At 44.9% G+C, this 20,910-nt stretch overlaps 2 protein-coding genes across 3 annotated transcripts in view; both read right to left on the reverse strand.

Moving 5' to 3' along the window:
- LOC105683698 (dentin sialophosphoprotein) overlaps positions 1-20,910 on the reverse strand; it is a 47,430-nt gene that overhangs the window by 12,963 nt on the left and 13,557 nt on the right. For both annotated transcript variants that reach the window (XM_012396470.3, XM_048648765.1), the window contains exons 4-8: positions 16,442-16,535; positions 16,029-16,339; positions 15,438-15,719; positions 9,618-9,654; positions 777-910 (exon numbers count right to left, since the gene is read on the reverse strand). In XM_012396470.3, coding sequence (XP_012251893.2) covers positions 777-910; positions 9,618-9,654; positions 15,438-15,719; positions 16,029-16,339; positions 16,442-16,535 — 858 coding nt within the window. The remainder of the gene's footprint in view (positions 1-776; positions 911-9,617; positions 9,655-15,437; positions 15,720-16,028; positions 16,340-16,441; positions 16,536-20,910) is intronic.
- LOC125499715 lies at positions 9,894-13,465 on the reverse strand. Its single transcript, XM_048648867.1, has 3 exons — positions 12,724-13,465; positions 10,198-10,302; positions 9,894-10,134 (listed from the first exon to the last, which is right to left on the reverse strand). The coding sequence occupies exons 1-3, from the start codon at positions 12,912-12,914 to the stop codon at positions 10,107-10,109; spliced, it is 324 nt and encodes a 107-aa protein (XP_048504824.1). The 5' UTR covers positions 12,915-13,465; the 3' UTR covers positions 9,894-10,106.

Genomic DNA, 20,910 nt, shown 5'->3' on the forward strand with positions numbered 1-20,910 from the left:
TAAGAGGCGTCCGTCCTCCCGATTGACCGTTTCAAATCGTACCGCGGAATTCTCAGGTTCGAATCTCACCGCTGCCAGAAATCATCGAAAAAACGGGTGCGGGTTGCGCAAGGGTTGTGCGGGTAACGGGTAATCAGGGGCACCGGGTGGCGAGGACGAAAACCTTCCCTTCGAAAGCAATCCACCCCCGCTGGATTGGCGACCGTCCGAGAGTAGTGGAGCGATCGATTTTTGTGCAGGGTCCTTCCGCAAGCGATTCTTCGCTCTCCTTCGGACCCTTCGAGAGTCCTTGGCGTTTACAGCCCTCCGATTGCGAGTCTAATGAGAAAGCTGTGTCTTTCCGGTTATTGCCAACGACGGTATACGTCATTCGTTCATTTTGTTATCCATTTATCCTGAAAGTGTTCTTCAAGGACCAATGTGAATTGCTTATCAGGATTCATTTAACATGGATTATCCCAATGGGGGAGATTCTGTATCCGCTACAGTCTTGGCGGAGAGTTAGAACGAAAATTGTTACCGTAGGCCGACCGAAGATAAAGCTGAGTGTGATACATCGAGACGAATCATTGGGACGGTAAGACAGCGCTCTTCTCGACTAATCCCGCTATCAGAATCCACAGTTGAGATTAACAGCGACGTGTACCACCGTCGAAAGTAACAGGGCACTGTTAGCCGCGAGTATCGGGGTATTGCGAATATGAGCGTGATCGCAAATCCGTCCAAATGGAAGGGGGCAATACAGGAACAAAAGGAAGATTGATTCGATTACTCACCCCACGGGAGTCTCTGAAGAGGATGGCGGCATGTGCCGGATCCAAACAGGCGTCGGATGCTCTGTGGGGTACGGCCGGAGTCCCGAGGGATAATCTTCGCGCTCCAGGGTCGAGACTACTCCTCCTGAGGGCGCCTGATTGCACAAAACACCACTTGTAATTATCATCGATTTCAGCGTTGACGGGAATTTTTCAAGGATGCGTGCAACCGTGTTGCGAAAGAGGTCGGAACAAAGGGGGCGATAAAATTTTTGCAATCTCTGAATAACGAAAAAATTACACATATGTACAGAGAAAAGAAAGAGGCAAATAGCCCTCCGCGGAGTGCTACGACATCTGGCAACCTTGTATGAGACTTTTCCACTTCGCAACGCATTTCATTTTATTTTATCTTCGACTTCCCGGCTTTGGTCTACCCATAGGCATGGTCACACCGCGCTATGTGTACCGGTATACGTATGTACGTACTTGTAATGGATTCGTATTTCGTACGCTATACATACCGTTCGGCCAGATTTCACAGAATATTTTCACTCTGCTCTCTATATCGATGGAAATTCTCTATAAAGAGAGAAAACGTCCACGGTGGCTTTTGGGGTTTTTGATTTTCCTGGGGTAGGTAGGTAAGTTTTCCGCACACTGGTTTCAAACCAAACCCGAGGGGCTGGTACGCCAAACTTGTTGGGAAATGGGCGAATAATCGAAACAGAACACGCCATTGTCTAAAATAATCTAGTATTGTTAACCGCTGCTTCCGTTTCAAAATTCAAGGACGTGAGAACTCGCTCTATGGTGTGCTTTATACCATTATCCCCATTCGTCGTGACCATAAATGCATTCACGAATTAATACGCAGGTCGCGCACAAAAAATTATTCGACCTGTTCAATTTCGCATGGCCACCGGTTACAGGGAGAAGCGGGCGGGAACAAGGTGACCTTGGGAGAGAGCGAAGACGTCTTCGTATCCTTGGGATTCTTCGGAACACGGGCAACCCTGCGTATCTCCCCTTCGCGGTAAAAATCGACTTATCGATGCCGCAAACTCACGACTTATCTTTCCCTCGTAACGTCGACAAATATTTCCAATTGGGTCGGATCGGTCCACCCCGTATAACAGACCCACACGCAGTAGAATCAAAATCAATGTGACGAGAGAATGCCGTGGTGCAGAGGGAAGTGAGGACCGGCAGCTATGTAGTAGGTTTTACGATCCCCGAGCCTGGATCTGGATTACAGTTAACGTGTAAGTGATCACGTACAGGTTGTAGAGCTATATAAGACGTCTAACGGCCAACGCATACAGGCAAAAAATATCTGGCGGCTCGGCGTCGCTCCGCTCCCTCCCGTACATTAATATCTTTGGCTCTCTTGTACAATGAAAATAGAGAGCGAGCGCCACGACGGTCTCGTGCTCCCGTACCCCCGGTGGCCCCGGCACGCAGGGTACACGCAGAACCACGAAGGCAGAAACTGCGTCGCACGTAGAAACCCGATGAGCTGAAGAGGCGTCGAGGACTTGACAATATTCTCTGGTTCCGGCCGCCTCTCGTCTTCCCTACCGTGAATCGTACGGCGTGTGTAATGGGTGTACAATTGTGACGCCGTCGCACCGGAAGGTGTCACGTGCAAATCAAATTGCGAATCATGAAATAAATTTTCTTGAAACACCTTCGCGCAATGATCGTTCGGGACTATCGACGGTTGAAATCGTACGAGTCGTTGAACCGGAACCGAAATGAGCGAATCAACCAATTGTTGAAGTTGGTGATGTAGCTTCCGGTGTCCGATTATTAATGTATTACTGATTGTAACGGTCAGAATGTTTGTTCCTGGGACGAGCAAGCGGTATTTCGAAGGAGGTTGTCGCGCTGTGTGAAATCGGGAAGAAGATATTCACACGGCGTATTATTTTTGCTGAAAGACATCGTGTCACAAGCAATTCGCGAGAGACTTTTTTTTTATCCGGAGTTGATAAGGCTAGAAAAAGAGATACCTGCGGATCGATCTCTCGTCATCATCCGTCGAGTGCGGAGATTTTTTTCATATCGCGAACGTACCTCAAGAGACAAGTCTTCAAGTGATAATCGGCTTATGATCGAGCGCTATAAGAATGCCGGTCAATACGATTTGTCATCCGGCAAACAAGACCGCGCGATCATTGTTGTTGGACGTAGGCAGAAATAATTGATACAAAACGACACCCGACGATTTAATTGAACGATAATCGATGGACTCACCTTGTCGCAAGATACTTTCGTAGATTCTGTAGGTGGTCTCGCAATCGGCTACAGAATTCTTAGCGTTACCATCCAAACTTTGACTCCTGCTACGGAATTCTTCTTCTTTGTTCTTCGGAGTTTCTTGGCACTCGCTCTGCCTCCTGATATGCCCCAACCTTCGTCCGAAGTGTCTGATGAACTCCTGAATGCTGTGATGGTGGTGATGATGTTTCTCGTGATCCCCCGTGGGACTCGGAGTCTTCGGCGAAATGGTACCGCTTTGATTGTGTTGCTGATGACCGTGATGATGGTGATGGTGATGGTAATGATGGGGGTATCCGTGTTGAAGGTGATACTGCGGTCCGTTTCCGTGGACGGTGTGGTACACCGAGTGGTTGCCGGGTTGCACGTTGTGATTTTGGGTCTGATGGAGCCCGTGTCCCGAAGAATTCGAACCGTAGGAAGAGGAATATGCCGTCGAAGATCCGTAAGAGTGCGTCGAGCTTACGGATCCACGAGATATTTGTCTCTCGTTCCCGGACTTAGCGTCGTGTCTTTGTCCGACCAGGTCGTGTTTCAGTTCATGGACGAGTCGGAGGTCGTGGTGGTAAGCTTTCGACTCGTGACTCGACTTTGACTCATTTTGAGAACCATCGTTCGCCGATCCGTGATGGTGATGCAGCAGATGAGATATCCCATGCATTTTATCAACGATATTATCACTTTGAACTCTTTGAACTAATCACATTCGAACGCCGTAGTTTTCACGTAACACTCGCTTAGCATGAGCAGTATTTAATGTTAGTACCAGTTAGATTTCTGCGGGAGAAAACACTGAAAATGTATTCGCAAATTCGCGCAATGCCCCATAAAGAAGAGATGCACGAGATTTGTATTTCTGGAAGTTCTCGCAAAATTAATCCTTTTATCCGAGGTACTTAAAGTTGACGACGCTAAAATCGGATGTACGGATGTGAGCTTATCAGAGTTGCGATTGTGACGGAGTGAGTCACAGCTGAGTGAGTGCAAAGTGACTCCGGTTCGCGCGTCAGGAAAGTTAATACCTCGGAACGTGACTTGATGTTAGCCTTCGTCTGATTACAAAAACAGAACGAAGAGATTCTAACAGTCAAACGAAATCACGCTCGCATTCCGTTCAATCTCACTAATCCCATATCAACGATGCGCGGTGACAAAATATACAACGTTGCTTCATTTGCATAACGTCGAATCGTAGAGTTTCGATCGTCGATTCGGAGCGACCGCGCGATTTCAAGACTTTGGCTGATTGTGAGTAGGAGCGGCACGTCGTTGAAAACATAATACCGATGTTAGAAGCTAAATCTGTCAGAATAAGCGTGCCAAAATCCGGTGAAACTTGGCTCAACTGCTGAGCAGGGTGCAGATAATACTGATTGCGTAGAAAAATTGTCAATTTTCTATCATGTCCGCGAAACGGTCAGTGATCGATGACATCGGTTGATCGTGACGGGCAATGTTACCGACTCTCACGCGGCGAGTTATCCGGGCTAGAGAATTGAAAATGAGAAGTTGGCGAGTTTAAAGATCGCCGGGTAGTGTGGGTAGGCACGGGAAAACTAGGCCGTATCGACCAGTCGAAGTTGGATTTGAGAGTGGCGCTACGTTCCGCCATGCGCTCTCTTCTTTTCTACTCCACTGTACTTAATCAATGCGGGCGATTCGAGTTGCAACCGCAGCTTCCGTCAACCTACATACGCCGAACTAATGTACCCACCAAAACCAGCGTCGCTCATGATTGCTATACACTTGCAGAACCGCAGATGTCGATGTATGAGTAAGACGGATAAAACTACCCTCTTCAGGAAGTACCTGACGCACACCGTTCATCGAGAAATCGTAAGTAAGCATTCTCGAGAACAAAAAGATTACATCAATCGCAGCAACGCAACGAGGAGTTGAAAAGTGCGAATAAAATAAATGGCGGAAATAGGTCCTCGTCCACTCGCGCGAGTAAATGTATTATATTCAAATGGGATCTTATTTCCAATAATCCCGCAAGAAAATTGCGTTGTGTCAGATTCTGATGAATTCCGAGTCTCCGTCGTAGCGAGGTATTTTTTCGAAATCAGGAGAAAATAAGATTGAATATTTCCCACAACTTGGGATACGAGTCAATCGCGTCGAATACGATATCCCGTCGTCCCGAGACAATTGATTCCGTGAGTATATAAAATCTAACAAGCATAAATGGAAGTTCTGTTCCGGACTCGCGGCACTCGTTTAATCTCGCGCTTCGAACGCATCCTCACCCCTCCGGGTCAAAACCTTGCGCAAATCGCATCTCGTGTATCACGAGATGCTCGTCGGACCACTGGCGTGACCGTACAAATTTCCCGATGGAACTTTCAAAGAGATTTTTTAACGTCACGAACTGATCACCCGCGAACAACACACATACACGTCACGCTGATCGGACCGCAAAGTCCTCGTCATCACGTGACATAATCAAAATAAGGGTCAAGGGTACCGGTCTCGCGATCCTGGTTATCCATTCGCTGTTACACGGATGATAAGACGACAGCTGTTGAACGAGCCCATCGAACCGTCATTCAGCCGAACGTATACAAACTCCATCGACGCAACCGTACGTATATCGCGCACAAGTAATATCGAATTATTTATGCGAATCATGTAAATTATTTTTTCTCGCGTCGCTTCTCATTGAAAATTCTAATGAATTTACACAACGAAAACACGTCACTCGATACACTCTTCGGCTACCGATTCGAGTATTATTTTTCACAGCTCGGACTTGAAAGCGCGGTAAAGTCCAGCATGCTTAAAATTCATTTCTGTGGAGGGAATCGTCGCGCAGGCAGATAATATTGCAACGAATCGGCTGCATGCAGCTACAAACGACTAGACACGTTATCGCGGTCAGCTCAACCGTAGCTGGTTCTCGTCGAGTAGTTCTATGACCCTCACTTTTTATTCAAGGTCGCCCCGTTCGATCGTACGGTTGACGAAGAATTTGAATACCACGACTCAATACAGAGGCTCGTCGAGCAAATGGCCGATGCTGATTCGGTAAGATCGTATGGTAAACAATTCCGATTAGTAAGCAAATAGAGGGGAAAAATAGGTAAACAAGAATTCGTCACCGCTCGTTTGTGCGTCGCCTAAGATTTTTCTTTATTATTTTTTTTTTGTTTTTTTTTTTCCCCCAAGTCGACCACCGTCAGCTTATCGAATAAATGAAGTACATACGACGCTGATGTTCCGATAATTGCGATATTCTACGTTGTATCTTTGTGTAATTGTCACAGCTGGCGATAGTCTCGATGGATGTACGTAAGGTACACAATATACGGCGATGATGATGGAATTGCGAAACGAAGGTACACGCTATCATTAAACGACGACGTGTCCCGTGGAAACGGACGGGGCACGAATTTTGCTATCTTCTTTCATCGGTTCGTACAGAGGGTGAAAAAGGTATCGAATTTCCGGACGAGGAAGTCTGGCGCAAGCCTTGCGGCAGTACGGACTCACCGTCAACGTAATAATACGGGGAAAACAGGGAAGATGGTTCGGGTGTAAAAAAAAACGAAAAAAACCCAAAAAAAAAAAATAGGCGGACGTTTTTTTGTTTTCCGCCGATGCAGTGTACGGTTTTGCGGAGTACAAAGAAGACGTAGCGAGTTGATATTTGAAGTTTGCAAGCTTCCCACGCGTTATATTATCCAACGATATTATTAACGTATCGCCGAGCAATTTTAGGTGCGCCCGTTCACGTGGAAGGGACCGACAGTTCAACTGAGTAAATTAATCTTACCGCTACGAATAAATTTTCGTATCGGTGCACCGATCGCTCCAAAGGTGTGCGACGAACATCTGCGCTCCCACTTTGCAACGCGGTTGTATAGTTTCATTCCTGGCCTCGCGGTACGAAGTTTTTCAGAACATCCATTCGCAAACTCACGTTACTCACTTTTTTTAAATTTCGAGTTCACCCCAAAAACAAATAAGATGAGACAAAAAAAACAAAAAAAACTGAACCCTCTTCGATCGAGTTCGACCCGTCTCTCTCCCCAAGGGAAGACCGGAAGGCGTATATATATAAGGGAACAAGTCGAGCGTGTGTATAAACCCGTGACGCTTACGCGGGTAAGTGTGAATATTTTCGCTGGCACGCAATTAATCGGAGAGACGGTTGATTTTTCGAAAAACTCCGTTGTTTTGTACACCGGCAGCGCACTTGAGCGTATAGGAATCTAGTTGCGGTTCGCAGGGGTCGAAGCAGTGAATCAATATCGGGAATCCATTAAAGCGAACGTCTCATCCACGTATGACACGTGCAGACTTCCGCGAAACTATGAATTTCGCAACCGTTGATATCCGTGCAGCTCGCTCGCGGAATGCAAGCGAATGAAAAATCGCACAGTCACCGTTCGCACGTATCAAACTCCGCGCGATTCACTCGTCGAATTACATAATACCGTAATTGTTGTAAAAACGTAACCAGAGCTCGTACAACGATCAGAAAAGCGATGTACTCTAAAAGTAGTAAATAAATACCGAGTTGTACGGTATGGATTTCACCCGATGATCCGATTGACCTAGATCGACCGTACGTTTACGAAGCTCCGTTGCCCCTTGTTACCCTTTGCTTATCGCGACTCGTAAGGCGAGCCGATTTCTCGATAATTATACGATATAAATAACGGCGGCGCTCACATCCGACAATAAACGAAAGTCCGCCGGACCAAATTTGTAACTTCGATATTTCACAACGTCGTTATGCCCTACGGATTATAACTTGAACTTAGCTGTTGCAAAAGTCGGGCCCAACCGCGAGTTGGGTTTACCAGTGATACCGGTTAGACGTATACACGTAGGAGTGATACGATCTGTCGACCGTACGAATTACAGATCACGAAGTTTTTTGTTGTTTACAACTTGGACTCGACAACAAGATATTTCGCACCAATATCGCGTCGATCGATCGAAAGTATAGCGGCACCTTTGCCCTATTCCTAAATCTGAAACAGTCGGCGTTATCGGGAGTAAATACGCCCGTACGTACGTACGTGTACGTTTGTACATTTCGTTCTTCGCTAGTTTTCTAGCAGTCGATAAAAAAAATGAGGACACCCATTGTGTGTAATCTAAGGAGTGATATAACGCGCTCGGTAACGAGACGTTGTGTAGGTGAGTACGAGCAACTCTTTCCCAGTAGAAAAAAAAAAAAAAAAAAAAAAAAAACGACGAGAAGAGCAAAAAAACCAGTATAGCTAATCGAAACTCGCATGCGACGAGATTCAAAGACCGGATTTCAATCTCTAACGCATCGATATCATTGACCTATGACGCGACGTCGTGCACAGGGTCACTTTTTACCTGAACGAACGATAAAGTCATCGCCGAAGACCGTACCTCCCACACGTATCAAAACTGTGGGAAGGTAGAAACGCGAATCGGCGAGATATACAGATGCAATTCCGGGGTGAAATTGACTGTCGGATGTGCTACGAATGTATCGCGTCACACAATCTCAACCTTTCGTCGGAAACTCGTGTCAGTTAAAATTGAAAAACTCGAGCAGCACGGCTGGTATGATTTGCTGGGGAAATAGGCACGAAATGCACCGATGGATTCACACATACGCGATGCACGCCACTACATACGAGGGGGTTGTTTCGTCACTTTTTCTCCTCACGCGGTCGATATGCGGTAGCGTTGCACTGCCGGATTTTTCCTCATCCCTGAGATCGCATCGGTAGGATCGCCGTAGTTCACAGTACGGAAGGGTACTTTAGAGAAAATTCCTCGAGGAAGGCGAGTTCGCCCCAATTATTACCCGCTCAATCACACCACGTGCACGTTATCGGTGACGATTAACGATAAACGAATCGTCGAAACTAGGTCTACCGTAGATCACTGTACAAACTCGTAGAAACGAACCAATCGTTATTGATACGGAGTTGTAAACGTTATATCCCGTTCACACGATATAATCCGCGAAACGGAAGAAAATTCAACGTGATTTGCCGTTGCTCGCGTGTCGTCCGTAAGAGCAAAGAGAATCGTACGTGACCGTCCGCATCGAAGCCACGAGGACTGTGCAAATGTGCAGGGGGAATCGGTTCGGAACGAACTCCCTCGTTATGCGACGCCGCGTGGTGCGCCGGCGTGCCCCACCCCCGGAGTAGTACCCTCGTGCTTAATATCGTTCGCGTCACTCCCGTCGCAGAGGCATACGACGGAGGTGGGATGCTGGCGGACGGAGGGAGACTCCGCGAGATCCCTCCAGAGCGCACGGTTTTGCACGATTTGATCAACGAGCGTCGCGACGTCGCACGCGAAACACGCCAAACTCCAGGAAGCACTCCGTTTTTATCGGCTAGCCGACGAATAATTGCTCTGTTTGCTTACACGATAGGAAGCATCGATATTCGGCGATATGTGGATTACGCAGGTGATACCAGGCATTCGCGAAGCGTTAAAAGTCTCATACCGGAATTTGCGAAATAAAAAAAAACAATGAGTGTAACGTAAGAAACTAGACGAGGTGGAGGGATGAATTTCAGGGGGGGTGTTCGGACGATGATCCGACTGATGTGAAAATTGCGTACTTACTCTGGGCCGCTATTTGTTGATGCTGTGCCGCTGCTCTCTGGAACAAAGAGAAAAGAAAAACGTGAAAATGAAAACTTAGGTAAAAAATCTGAGGTCGTTTACTCGTAAGAGAGGAAAATCGAGGTGAGAATTACGTTTTGCAGTATCAGACGGACACCGGACGCTTCGAGGCTTCTCGAATCCAAAGATCGACTCCTTGGTTTAATGCTGGATCCGAGATAATCGCCGTCTTTTTTCCCACTTTTAATCCATCGAAAATACGACGACATTTTCGCGATAGATTTTGCGGCTGCCTCGATTGTTTATCTAGGTTACTGATTTATTTTTGAAATAACAACGTTGGGATTCTTTCGAATCTCACGTCGGAGGCAACAGCCGACACAATTAAACTCACTTTATTTATAAGTCTCTGGTATAAAAGCGATATTCTTCGGCGAAGATCAATGTAATTTTCTTCGTCTGCGCATTATTGTGGCTACCGTGTATTTATTATTTGCGATAAGAGTATGCGGAGACTCTGTGAAAATACGTTTTGATAACGTGACTCGTCATCGCGCGGAAGAGCCGGAAGCGGACTTACGTGATGTTAGGAAAATGGTATCTAATTATAAAGTTGTTAAGACGACCGCTCGACTGTCGTGCTTCGTTCCCTTCGTGTATATCGAACTTGAATATTGTAGCGAACCTTGCACATTAATATCATTATTACAATTATGGACGAATAAACCGTACAGCACCCTCGCGTTCGACTCGATGCACTGAACTCGATCTTATGTTTATGACGCAACGTTCGTCGTAACCGGATTATCGACGATTTGATTCACAGCTGTGACAAGCTTTGTTGACCGATCGGTGACAACCCTCCCCCCCTGCGAATATGCGGACGTATAATGTGAAAAAAAATAAGCGATAGTATATAAGGGAACGAAAGAATGAAAGAGACGAAGAAAAGAAGAATAGAAAAGAAGAGGGAATAAAAGATGATTGAAAATGAAAGGAAAAATAATACGTTACAGAAGTCCGCTAGTCGCAGGTTGTGGGTGTGCGTGGAAACGTGTTCGTACGTACGGAGCTTCGTATTCGAGAGATATTGAATGCAAACCTGTATTACACACATATGCGCGTATACCGTGCACCGTTGTCACGTGAACGAGTAAACAGCTTTTCAATTTCAATTGCAAATGTCGTATTGTTGGTAACCCTGGGTTACATATCGTACGATCATCGTTGGGGTGACGGTTGAAAAAGATTACCTTTATTCAACGAAAAAGAAACGAAGAAAAAACGAAAAAAACGGAAAAAAAAAATGGACATCCGTACCATTTTACCGATACTCGATGCTAATAAGATTCGCGTTAACCTCGTGTAGAATTTCCACGTCGTTGATGATAACCCGGATCATCCTATCCTAGTCGTATGGTAATTAATTTGCAATTAATTCGCCAGATGAGCAACAGCTGCGGTACAGTGAACGACATACTGTCATATACATGTGCGAATTTTCTCGTTGTGCAACCTGTCTGATTGCAGCGCTATATTAACAAAACTGCACGTTCGTCTGCAATACGACGCGATGGATCACTCGTTAATTTTCTCAAGGAATAACAACATTCGGCGTCGAACTAGCCCAAGCACGTGAAAAAAAAAATAAAATAAAATAAATAAATAAATGCGTTGCCGCATGTGCTTAATCTATTCGGTGGCACACGAGTCGCGAGTAGTTACGAATGATACGGACACTTCGTACAGTTCAGCCCCCACACGTTATACCTATATCGTCTGCAGTACGATTGAAAACAAAGTGATAAAGAATTATACTGTTCGCGTACGATAGGAGAACAAATAAACAGACCGCTGGTAAAAAATTGGAATAGTAATTATCGCACATCACGCTCAAACTGTAATACAGTGGTGTATACGTATACAGTTGTATCCTATGTCAATAATTGTTCGAAAGTATAAATTTGTGCGCGAGTTAGCGAAGTGTTGGATTCTATTCTCGTCCACATTGACCATTCCCATTCCGTGTACCATAAGTCCAGAAATAAAATAAACTTCTAAACAAACTATCGAAAAGAGGTGGAGAATTGTCGTCGCAACTGTGTATATCGTTAGTTTGATTGCGAGTTCACGTAAAGTTGGAACGGGGATCACGTTTAAATTACCGGTATATAGGATTATATTATCGCGTACGTATACACGGCTTCTGTTATACATATAGCGCAAATCGACGTGACCTTCTTCACAATTTACCGCAGCTGCAAACGTCATCGTCACGCGTGTTGGCAATGCTGTGCTAAGTCAAAGGCTAAACATATAGGTAAAGTACTCGTATACTACCTGCAGTTACAACCCGTCAAACTTTCGAGGTGTAACGGAAATCTGACGACGAGATGATACCGGGGCGCGCGAAAGTGAGGTGAGACGATGTCCCGAGATATCGGATGTACGTACGTACGTACCTACGTACGCGTTGGTTATAACGAATTCCGGGGACTTTGTATCACGGCACGTAAGAGTTGACGAGACGTGCTCTCCCGAGATCGTAGAAATTCGCGAAGTGTTCGTACGGACGTGCGTCACACACCGGCACAAGCGACGCGGCGTTTATAGGTAACGAATGCTAAATAATCTACCACGTATACTCGCAATTGAATATACATCCATCGAGTATATTGAGAATATTTGTCTTGGCAGTTAGGGACCCGCAAAAATATCGAACACATGTTGCGCAATTACAGCGGTGGCCGACTTTTAATTCAACGGCATTGTTTTCATCAGCTGATCACGAGTGTATAACAAGGAAGCGTCTCTATACATGTGTATAATAATCGTACGAGAGAGATTTTGCGAATCGGAATTTAAAAAGCGAACGGAGAGCGAATCGTTCGCTCCGTCCTTGAACGAAAATTGGTAATTGATTAATCGCAGTTCAGTGCAATGTAAGCGTTGTACGTTACGTGACATACGAACAGGTTCAAGGGTGTACAAGGCTGTGCTACGACGGTGCGCACCGGGAAATCTGAACTCACGTGTCACTTGTGCAGCATGAAAATAAATCGCACCGCTTCCTTTTTTTTTTTTCTTTTTTTAATATAAGTTTTACCAAAGACGCGACGTTGAAAATAAGGTAAAAAGAATCACCGATCGAAGAGTGACGTTAACCGGTGTACAAAATCTGTATAACGTCGGCACATTTCTGGCAAATGAATTACAATACCACATTCGATTCACATTGCCAACTATATTTTTAACGAACACAGCAGACACAAGGGCCGGAGTTGTTTGTTCAAACATAAGTATAACGATAATTCGCCAGACGTATCTACGCGTCTCTACGCTATCGAATCTCGTTCGGCACTGTGTTAACGTATTCGAGGGTATTCATTTTCTGTATCGCGTATTGGGTAGCGTGACCTCAAAATCCGTACTACCGCCGCGTAGCGCGCTTGTGACACACGAAAATGATCGTCGATGGAAAAATCGACACGATCGGAAATTAATGAAAACGGGACGCGGACCAGGTAACCATTGTCGTCTCTTGGAAGACGATACCGCGGACACACGTCGATCGAAAATTACCGAGAAGGTCGCGACGATCGCACGCGCGCGCTTGTCATCCGGTCAAATTTAAACTCTCGACTCGAACGATCGGATACGCGACAAAGAGTGCAGCAAAGTGGTACAGAGGGGTAACATGTACATATAGTCGGGGGAATCGACTTGAACCGCGACGCTCGGAGTATGACTCGGAACTGGAACTGATTGCGAGCATAAGTCAGTACGACGTACAAACTTATTGCCAACGTGAGCCGGTCTCCTCCGTTGTAACCGCGATCCCTACCATCGCCGTACGTACGCGATACTTACTTACGTCGATCCCCTCCCACTAGAAAATTCGTGTGTACACGTACCCCGAGTATATATAAATTTCAACAGCAGTTATACGATGACACCCGCATTAAACGCGGTATCGTATGATGTGAATGCATTAATTCTGCTATCTGCTACCGTCGCTTTGAATATTCGTAAATATGCGTACGTACATTTATGCATACGTATATCATCGATTACGGTACGAAAAAAAATTGTATAACTTTGCTCGGCGAACAGGCGAAACGATCGAGCGATTGGTGCTGCGTAACCACACAATTTTCTGCAAACGAAATATTTCCTAATCCGAAACTTCCGATATTGTCGCATGTAAACATGCGGCGAATGTAATTCAGAACTGCGTAGGATATCGTCGTAATTCTCACGTGATTTCAACTCACAATTACCGTCAACTTCGCACCCGTTCGTTGAACCCTGTACGTCGAGCGTCGACTTTCTTCGTAAACATGTACGAGTTGTACGGAAATAAGTACTTTTTTTTTTATCGAAAAGAGGGAATATCGTGATGCAATTTGAATACGCGAGCTTGTTCCGTGCTCTGCTTTTTTTCCCTATCTCCGTAACGTACTTTTCTCCGCACCACGCACGTTTTCTCCTTCGGAGCGTACGCACATAGGTATAAGGTGTACGTTGTATACATGTATGCGTTGTACACGATGTACAGGATTTATGGATAAATTACAACCTTGGCTCTTCGTACATGTATATATATGTATATATATATATTTACCGTAGCTCAATGTAGGCACAAAAGTGAACGTGTGTGCGGGTGGTACCCGTCTGTTCTTCTATTACGCTATCTATTTACTCGTAGTCTATCGGGCGGTGCCATGTTTGAACAACCGTTTAACCGCATCAATTAACGCTACCGAGATAACGCGACACGCAATGAGTTTATACGTAGGTTTCGAAAGCCGGGGTTGGCATGGCAAAACTGTCATAATTTGTCTAACAAGTGGTACCCTGCAGCGTATTTGGAGACTTGAAATAGCGGCGTTGTAATGGATGTAGCGTATATTTTTACACCCATCGGCTGATGTGGGTCGGAAGATATCGCGAGCAGTTGCAAGTGAGAAGCACAGGTGACGAGCGATAGGCTTTCGATTCACTCGGTTTCGGATTCGATCTATCCTTCGTCATAATTTTAATGAAAGCTTTACAATTCTATCGAAGCTTTGAATAATGCGCGATATCGCATATTCGGTGTGCTTGTTTTCAACTTTTATCCTATAATTTACGAGGACTCGCCGAATGCGTCAAATTTCCAATTAACAAAGAGCCGCGGGAACTTGGGGAGGCTCCGAGAAGTAATTATGCTAAATTAATCACGGCTCTGAAAACGACGTTATTTCGGTCCATCGTTGATGCCGAGTAAATCATCAACAGCCGCGCTTATCGTTCGTCAAACATTGTAAATTTGTCTCGCAACGTTTTCTTTTCACCTTGTCGCGCTATACATATAGAAAAAAGACATGTTCGCTCGGATATCGCAATGAAAGGAATAATTTTCTCGCGTACGAAAAATCGTCGAGCCACGTCAAGTTGATAATTTTCGCATACCTTTTTTCTTTCTATTTCTACGTCGAAAGTACATTTTTTTCGACTGAAAAAAGGCGATAATTCTGTACGCGATTTTTGCGGTTGCACGGGTATTCCGAAACAAAATTGCCGCATCGGGGTAGGTCTCCCAGTGGAATAAAGGCTCATCCGCGATGATGCTGAGATTCTAGTCAGAAACGAAAGACTTTGGCCTTTGGCGACGCGTCGGTAAGGCAAAGTTGATCGTCGATAAGGCTGCGATCCACGTCTGTAACTAGTGATTCCCTACTTCGAAAGCGAACGTTCGTTCTACGAAAACGAATCGAATGAAGATTCGTCCTACAGTTTTTCACCGAATTTCCGAAAAAAATCTCAACGAAAACTCACCGCTTTTCGTTTGTCCTCCGCACTGACGGCGCTGTGACTTCGATGTCGGATGAGATCCATCACTTTGCTGACGGGGTTACGACTGCTCTCCGATCCAGCTCTGGGCCTGGAACTTTGATCCTTGCCGTGAGAGTCTTTGTGGTAGTCCTTACTATCTCTATGATCTTTGTGGTCCTTGTGGTCCTTGTGATCCTTGTGATCCTTGTGATCTTTGTGGGGGTGATCCTTGTCAGAGTGGACGTCCGAAGAAGAACTCCCGTGCGAACTTCGATGCAAAGAATGCTGCGGAAAATATCAAAACCGGTTAAGCGAATCGCGTGAATCATTCTTCGATGAGCCGAAAAAGTTATCGAAAGCTTGAAATATCTCTCGAATATTGAATATACGAAAAAGATAAATCTATCTTAAGATGGAGCCAAGATTAAAACCGTAGATTATAGACTTGTGGTTTCACGTGGCACTGAATGATAAACATTAATCTGTTTGAATCTGTCGTCGTTATTCTCAAACAGGACAACCTTTTCTGTTTTCAGTGTACGACCATAGTTACATTTGCATACGGCAATATTGTGAATTCGAATAGACAGTTACCTGGACAGCGTTTTTCATATTCGTAATAATACTGGGTTTTCTCGTTTTACTGGCGTCCGATTTGCTCCTTGGTCTGAAAGCGTCGAACAAGGCCGGTTTCCTCGTTGGACTTGCCGTATCGTCGCCGCTCTTCCGACGTTCGGTACTATTGCTGCGACTGGTCGAACCCGACCGCGTCCCAGAAGTTTTTCGAATCTGTATCTTACCAGACTGTTCCGCGGGTTGCTGAGACGACGGTGTCGATTTACCCGAGGCAGGGGCACTACCGGTGGAGGCTTTCTTAATATTCCGGGAGTGCGATCCCCAGGTTCCTGAAACGTAACGAACGAGCTTTAATTCCATGCCCTCGATATGAGAATACCTTTATCATTATTTTCGCGATGGTTCGGAGTTGACGTTCGATCTACGCTTACCGGCACGTGGTCTGTGACCTTGGTCATGTCCGGATTGTCCGGATCCATCGACATCCTCGGTTACGATCGTCGGAAGCGGCTGCGATCCGAGTTCCTGAAACACGTCGTCAAAACTAATAAATGACCGGGCTGCACAATGCGGTACACCGTGCACCGCATTCGGTGCACGGTGAATACGAATATCTTTAGGAATCCGCAGAGAATGCGGACATTGAAGTAATGGGTGGGACGGCGACGAAGCGGTCAATTGGCGGTAACGAGCAAGCAAGTCTCGAGCAATCTATGCGAGTGTAATCAAACCCAGCAGCTAACGCGCCAACGCCAACGCAAACGCCAACGCCACATGATACGAATACGTCAGATATGATTGAGGCGTTTGCTAACACGCTTTTTCAATTAACCGTTCGACGCTTAAAAAGCATGTCCTCGGAGATTCTGATAAAACCAGACCATCGTTGTTTCGATGCATCACCTTGACGTTAATCGAACAAGACTCGACACATGGGAATTCGTTTGAGGCGATTAGAGATAAATTATATCGATCGTGACGTAGATAATTATGTGACCGAATTTTAGTCTGTTTCAAGAATTTCGCACGGTATATGCTTTATCTGTACTCCCTGCTCGCGAATAACGACTCTGCTTCCGATGCGCTGAATACGAAGAACATTTTTATTTTGCAATCAGATTCGAATAGAATCAAAGGACGATGGGGTTACCTTTATAACGTTGCCTCGTCGGTGAAGGATTGGTTTTCGTTCCGAAGGAAACGTGTCGCAACCTAACACGAACATACTTATTTGTGAATCTGGATCGTTATCCGATATTATTTTCACAAAATTTTTACCAGCATATGTCACCTGCGATATATCACCTACAGAACAAACTTTTTCTATCACTCTTGTTCAACTGACGCACGAATTTTCGCGCACGATCACCTATTTATTTGCAGAGTAACCGAGAAATGTTTTACTGTTGCACTGTTAAAGAATTTCGCGTACTCGTGATCGAGAGCCATACCTTGGAATCAGTCGAAGAAAACTCGGGAAATTTTACACGCCGTTGCTATCGCGAGCATTCGATAATGTCGAGTAACTCGTGCGCTACTATATGCCGATTCTCATGCGCACGAATTATAAGATTACGTTCAGCGCGATCATTCGCTGATAAATAGATATCCGGATATCGAAAGAACAACGACAGATTGTTGTATGTGACGCGTATAATTTTTGTCAGTCGACGATAAGAATAGTCAGGGGGAGTCGCGAATTAGCCCTTAATTAGGATTTTAAAGGTAATCCATGGAATAACATTGAGGGAGGTTTACGCGAGCCAGTCTCGATAGACGTCCGGTCGAGGAGCCAACGATTCTGAAACTGTCACGAGAAGGCAACGTCCTCCTTGATCTTACGGTACAAAATGCTGTGGGTTATACTGCACTTCATATTCACAAACACACATGTAGTTAGTTAACATACTTATGAAGTAACGTCGGTGTAGACGCGATGGTATTGTACGCACTGCTCTACGTGAGGAGGAGTAGTTCGTTTATGGTGGCCAAGCAGAAGCAGCTTGGACCGCACCATGAAGATGTGGTAGAATTACAGTTGATCGGACAATTGACCAATTGAGACGCGATTGAGATTAGTGGGGGCCAATCGATTATGCCGCGTTATCACGAGCAACGGCATATAATCAAATTAGAAGGCATGCTTCGAAGTTAATGCGCACGTGCTCAAAATGGGTACAAAAATAACTGGAATATTAGTGGTGAAGAGGCTCTGGACGTAGCATAATACGGTGTTCGTATACAGTGTACGATGTTTGCATTATTATACAATATAACCGTGCGTAATGCGTTCATACGACCTCAAGATGAGTGTCAAGTTCTACGTGAAGATATGTACGGAGTATTTCACGTCAAAACCAAATCTTAATATAACTATTAATAGATTTAACTATTGGGTCAGAAATGAACTAACAATAATTTCAGCAAAGACGAAAAAATGGTGTTAATTATCGTGAGCTCGAAAATTAATGAATAGATTGTCCGTCTCTCTTTAATGACGTATAATAACGCAGTGCATGAAAAAAAATTATTAGTATTTTTTTTTTTTTTTTGTACACTTAGTGTCTCTGATACTGAACTCTGAGCCCACGCTTTAGTATGGCAGAATGGGACAGAACTGATTTCGTTGGGTGTACCCTGAACCATTTAAATATGTACTGATTTCGCACATATTTACTTCCTTGAACGGTCTGCGGTTACATAGAATTCGCAGACATACCGGAAAGGAATGCCGCCGATCAGGTGGATGAAAGGAGTAATCCATTTACGAGGTGTGAACAAGATCTTAATCAGGTGATGACAGCTCATCTGACACCTGCTAACAATAGGGGCAAGAAAAAAATCAGGAAAGGAATTTCACACCTCGTCGTCTATTTAAAAACTATAAATTATGTTTGAATTGCGGCACGTGCCGGCTGTCGGAAAGCCCGACGCACATGTAAAAATTGGGTGTCGCGAGGAGCGACGTGGGTTCGCCTTGAGACGACCGAGCCGGAGCTCGCTACCGACTGATCTACCGACTGCATTTGGGTGATTCTTTTTAGAAAGGGATTCCGTTGCGAGAAACCTCAACGGGGCGTGAGCACGGCGCAGAGAGACGAGACGCGGCGGTATGCCGCGGAGCAGTACGCCGCGGAGCGGTAGAAATACGAACGAGATGGAGAGCGCTCGAGCTCGGAACGAATGATCGGAATTTGACGATAGAATAAAAATTTCCGAGACGTGTTTTCGTGGTCACGGATTTTGTTCATAAACCGTAGCTATTGGAAATTTTGACTGTTGGCTCTATGAAGTGGTCTAACTATGATTTCTGAGATCCCTCGAGACGTCGAAAAAGTTTCTTCAAGTTAAAAATTGAGTTGTCTATGCTATTTTGATCTCAGTAATCCGAATTTATGATCTAAGTTACTCGATCTATAAGATTAATCGAGTTATCCCCAATTTTTTAGTGTAAAAAGTAAAAAATCAAAGATATCTGGATAGGAAAAATTCGTAGCTTAATTTGGCCAACGGATTCATGTTTCCGGGGTCAAAATATATAAGAACAGTGTCCTACAATCGTGAATTTCGAAAAATGCCTAACTTGAAAATGAGAGCTCTGATGCAAATATGCTTTCGGGTATGGGTTCTGGTGTGGAAAAACTATGTTCGAAAAAATTTTGGAGGCAATCGGAGACCAGCAAGTTGAAACGTTTTTTGCCTCGACGTAAAATGCCTCATATATATACTCATTGTCAGATAAGTGCGAAAGTAAACTGGCCGAAACGGTTTGCGCAGGTGCATTTTTAATAGATTATGCATTCACGTATGGTCCAATTTTCAAGTGGTCTCCGTCGAATGAATTGTTGGTAATTATAGCCATTAGCCAAAGAATTGCGAACCGCTATCCGAAGAATCAACGTCAGAATAAAGTATGCATCTCTAAAAATAACTTTCAACCGGGTCGCTGTTGGGCGATTCAGTCGCGTGAGGAGGCCGCGAATATTATGCCGCTGCACCTTCGCAAGCGAAATACATTTCAATGCTCCGATACTGTAGCGAAAATTTGATCGAACCTCAGAATCATAATTACAAGGAAACTCATTCCACGCATATACATGCTGAAATCTAGCGAGAATATAGGCTGCACGTAATGTAACGTATCGTCGACTCGACGTACCTGCAATGGGGGAAAAAACTACATCGTAGTAAGGTAATCGATAACGAGAATTAAGATCTCAGATATTTCTTGATAATCTGCACGGTGTACATTCATTCGCTAATTACAATCGCAAGCGTAACGCGTGTAGGCGGGACAAGTATATTCGATTGAAAAGTTTTGAATCGCGCGAGGCCAGCTAGCCAGGAGTCGACGGACATGGTTGATACAAATAAATATCAGGTAAATCGGTACGATCTTATTGTGGAATGTAAGCATAATACCAGAACTAGATACATCTACAGATGACTCTATCATACGGAGAACCTGGCAGAGTAAACGTGACATTGTACAGGCCGAACGTCCGACCGCGCGCCGTTAAATGACGTGATTCATTCAAAGCCCGAGATCAAGAGTACTTCTGTCTTATCTGCGATAATTGCGACGTAACGCAAATTGTTGGTGAAATTGTGCAAGAAGCGTTAAAATATCATGCGAAACTATGAGGACTAAATGTCTGCGAACCTTGTAAGACTGATGCAATTCTTCCCGAGGATCGTCGCACGACGTCAAGAAAATGTATTCACGAATCCTACCGAGGCGGGTATTCACCGCGCCAAATACTACAGCCGATTCCATTGCGAAACAACTAGATACCGACCATTAACATCACAAACGACAACAATGCGATCCAATTTTATTAATTGGGTCGCGCAGAGACGTGAGGGTATCGGATTGTCGTGAAATGGCAAATTAGCTCGT

Source organism: Athalia rosae, chromosome 1 (genome assembly GCF_917208135.1).
Source record: "Athalia rosae chromosome 1, iyAthRosa1.1, whole genome shotgun sequence".
Taxonomy (NCBI): domain Eukaryota; kingdom Metazoa; phylum Arthropoda; class Insecta; order Hymenoptera; family Athaliidae; genus Athalia; species Athalia rosae.

Bases quoted from the DNA above. Each gene is read 5' to 3' on its own strand.
- LOC125499715 (XM_048648867.1), bottom strand. From the start codon at position 12,914: ATGTTTGAACAAACAACTCCGGCCCTTGTGTCTGCTGTGTTCGTTAAA. The intron at 10,303-12,723 runs GTAAAACTTATA...TTAATGTGCAAG, and splicing joins TTTTCAACGTCGCGTCTTTG to GTTCGCTACAATATTCAAGT. The intron at 10,135-10,197 runs GTAAGTCCGCTT...GTATTTTCACAG, and splicing joins TACCATTTTCCTAACATCAC to AGTCTCCGCATACTCTTATC.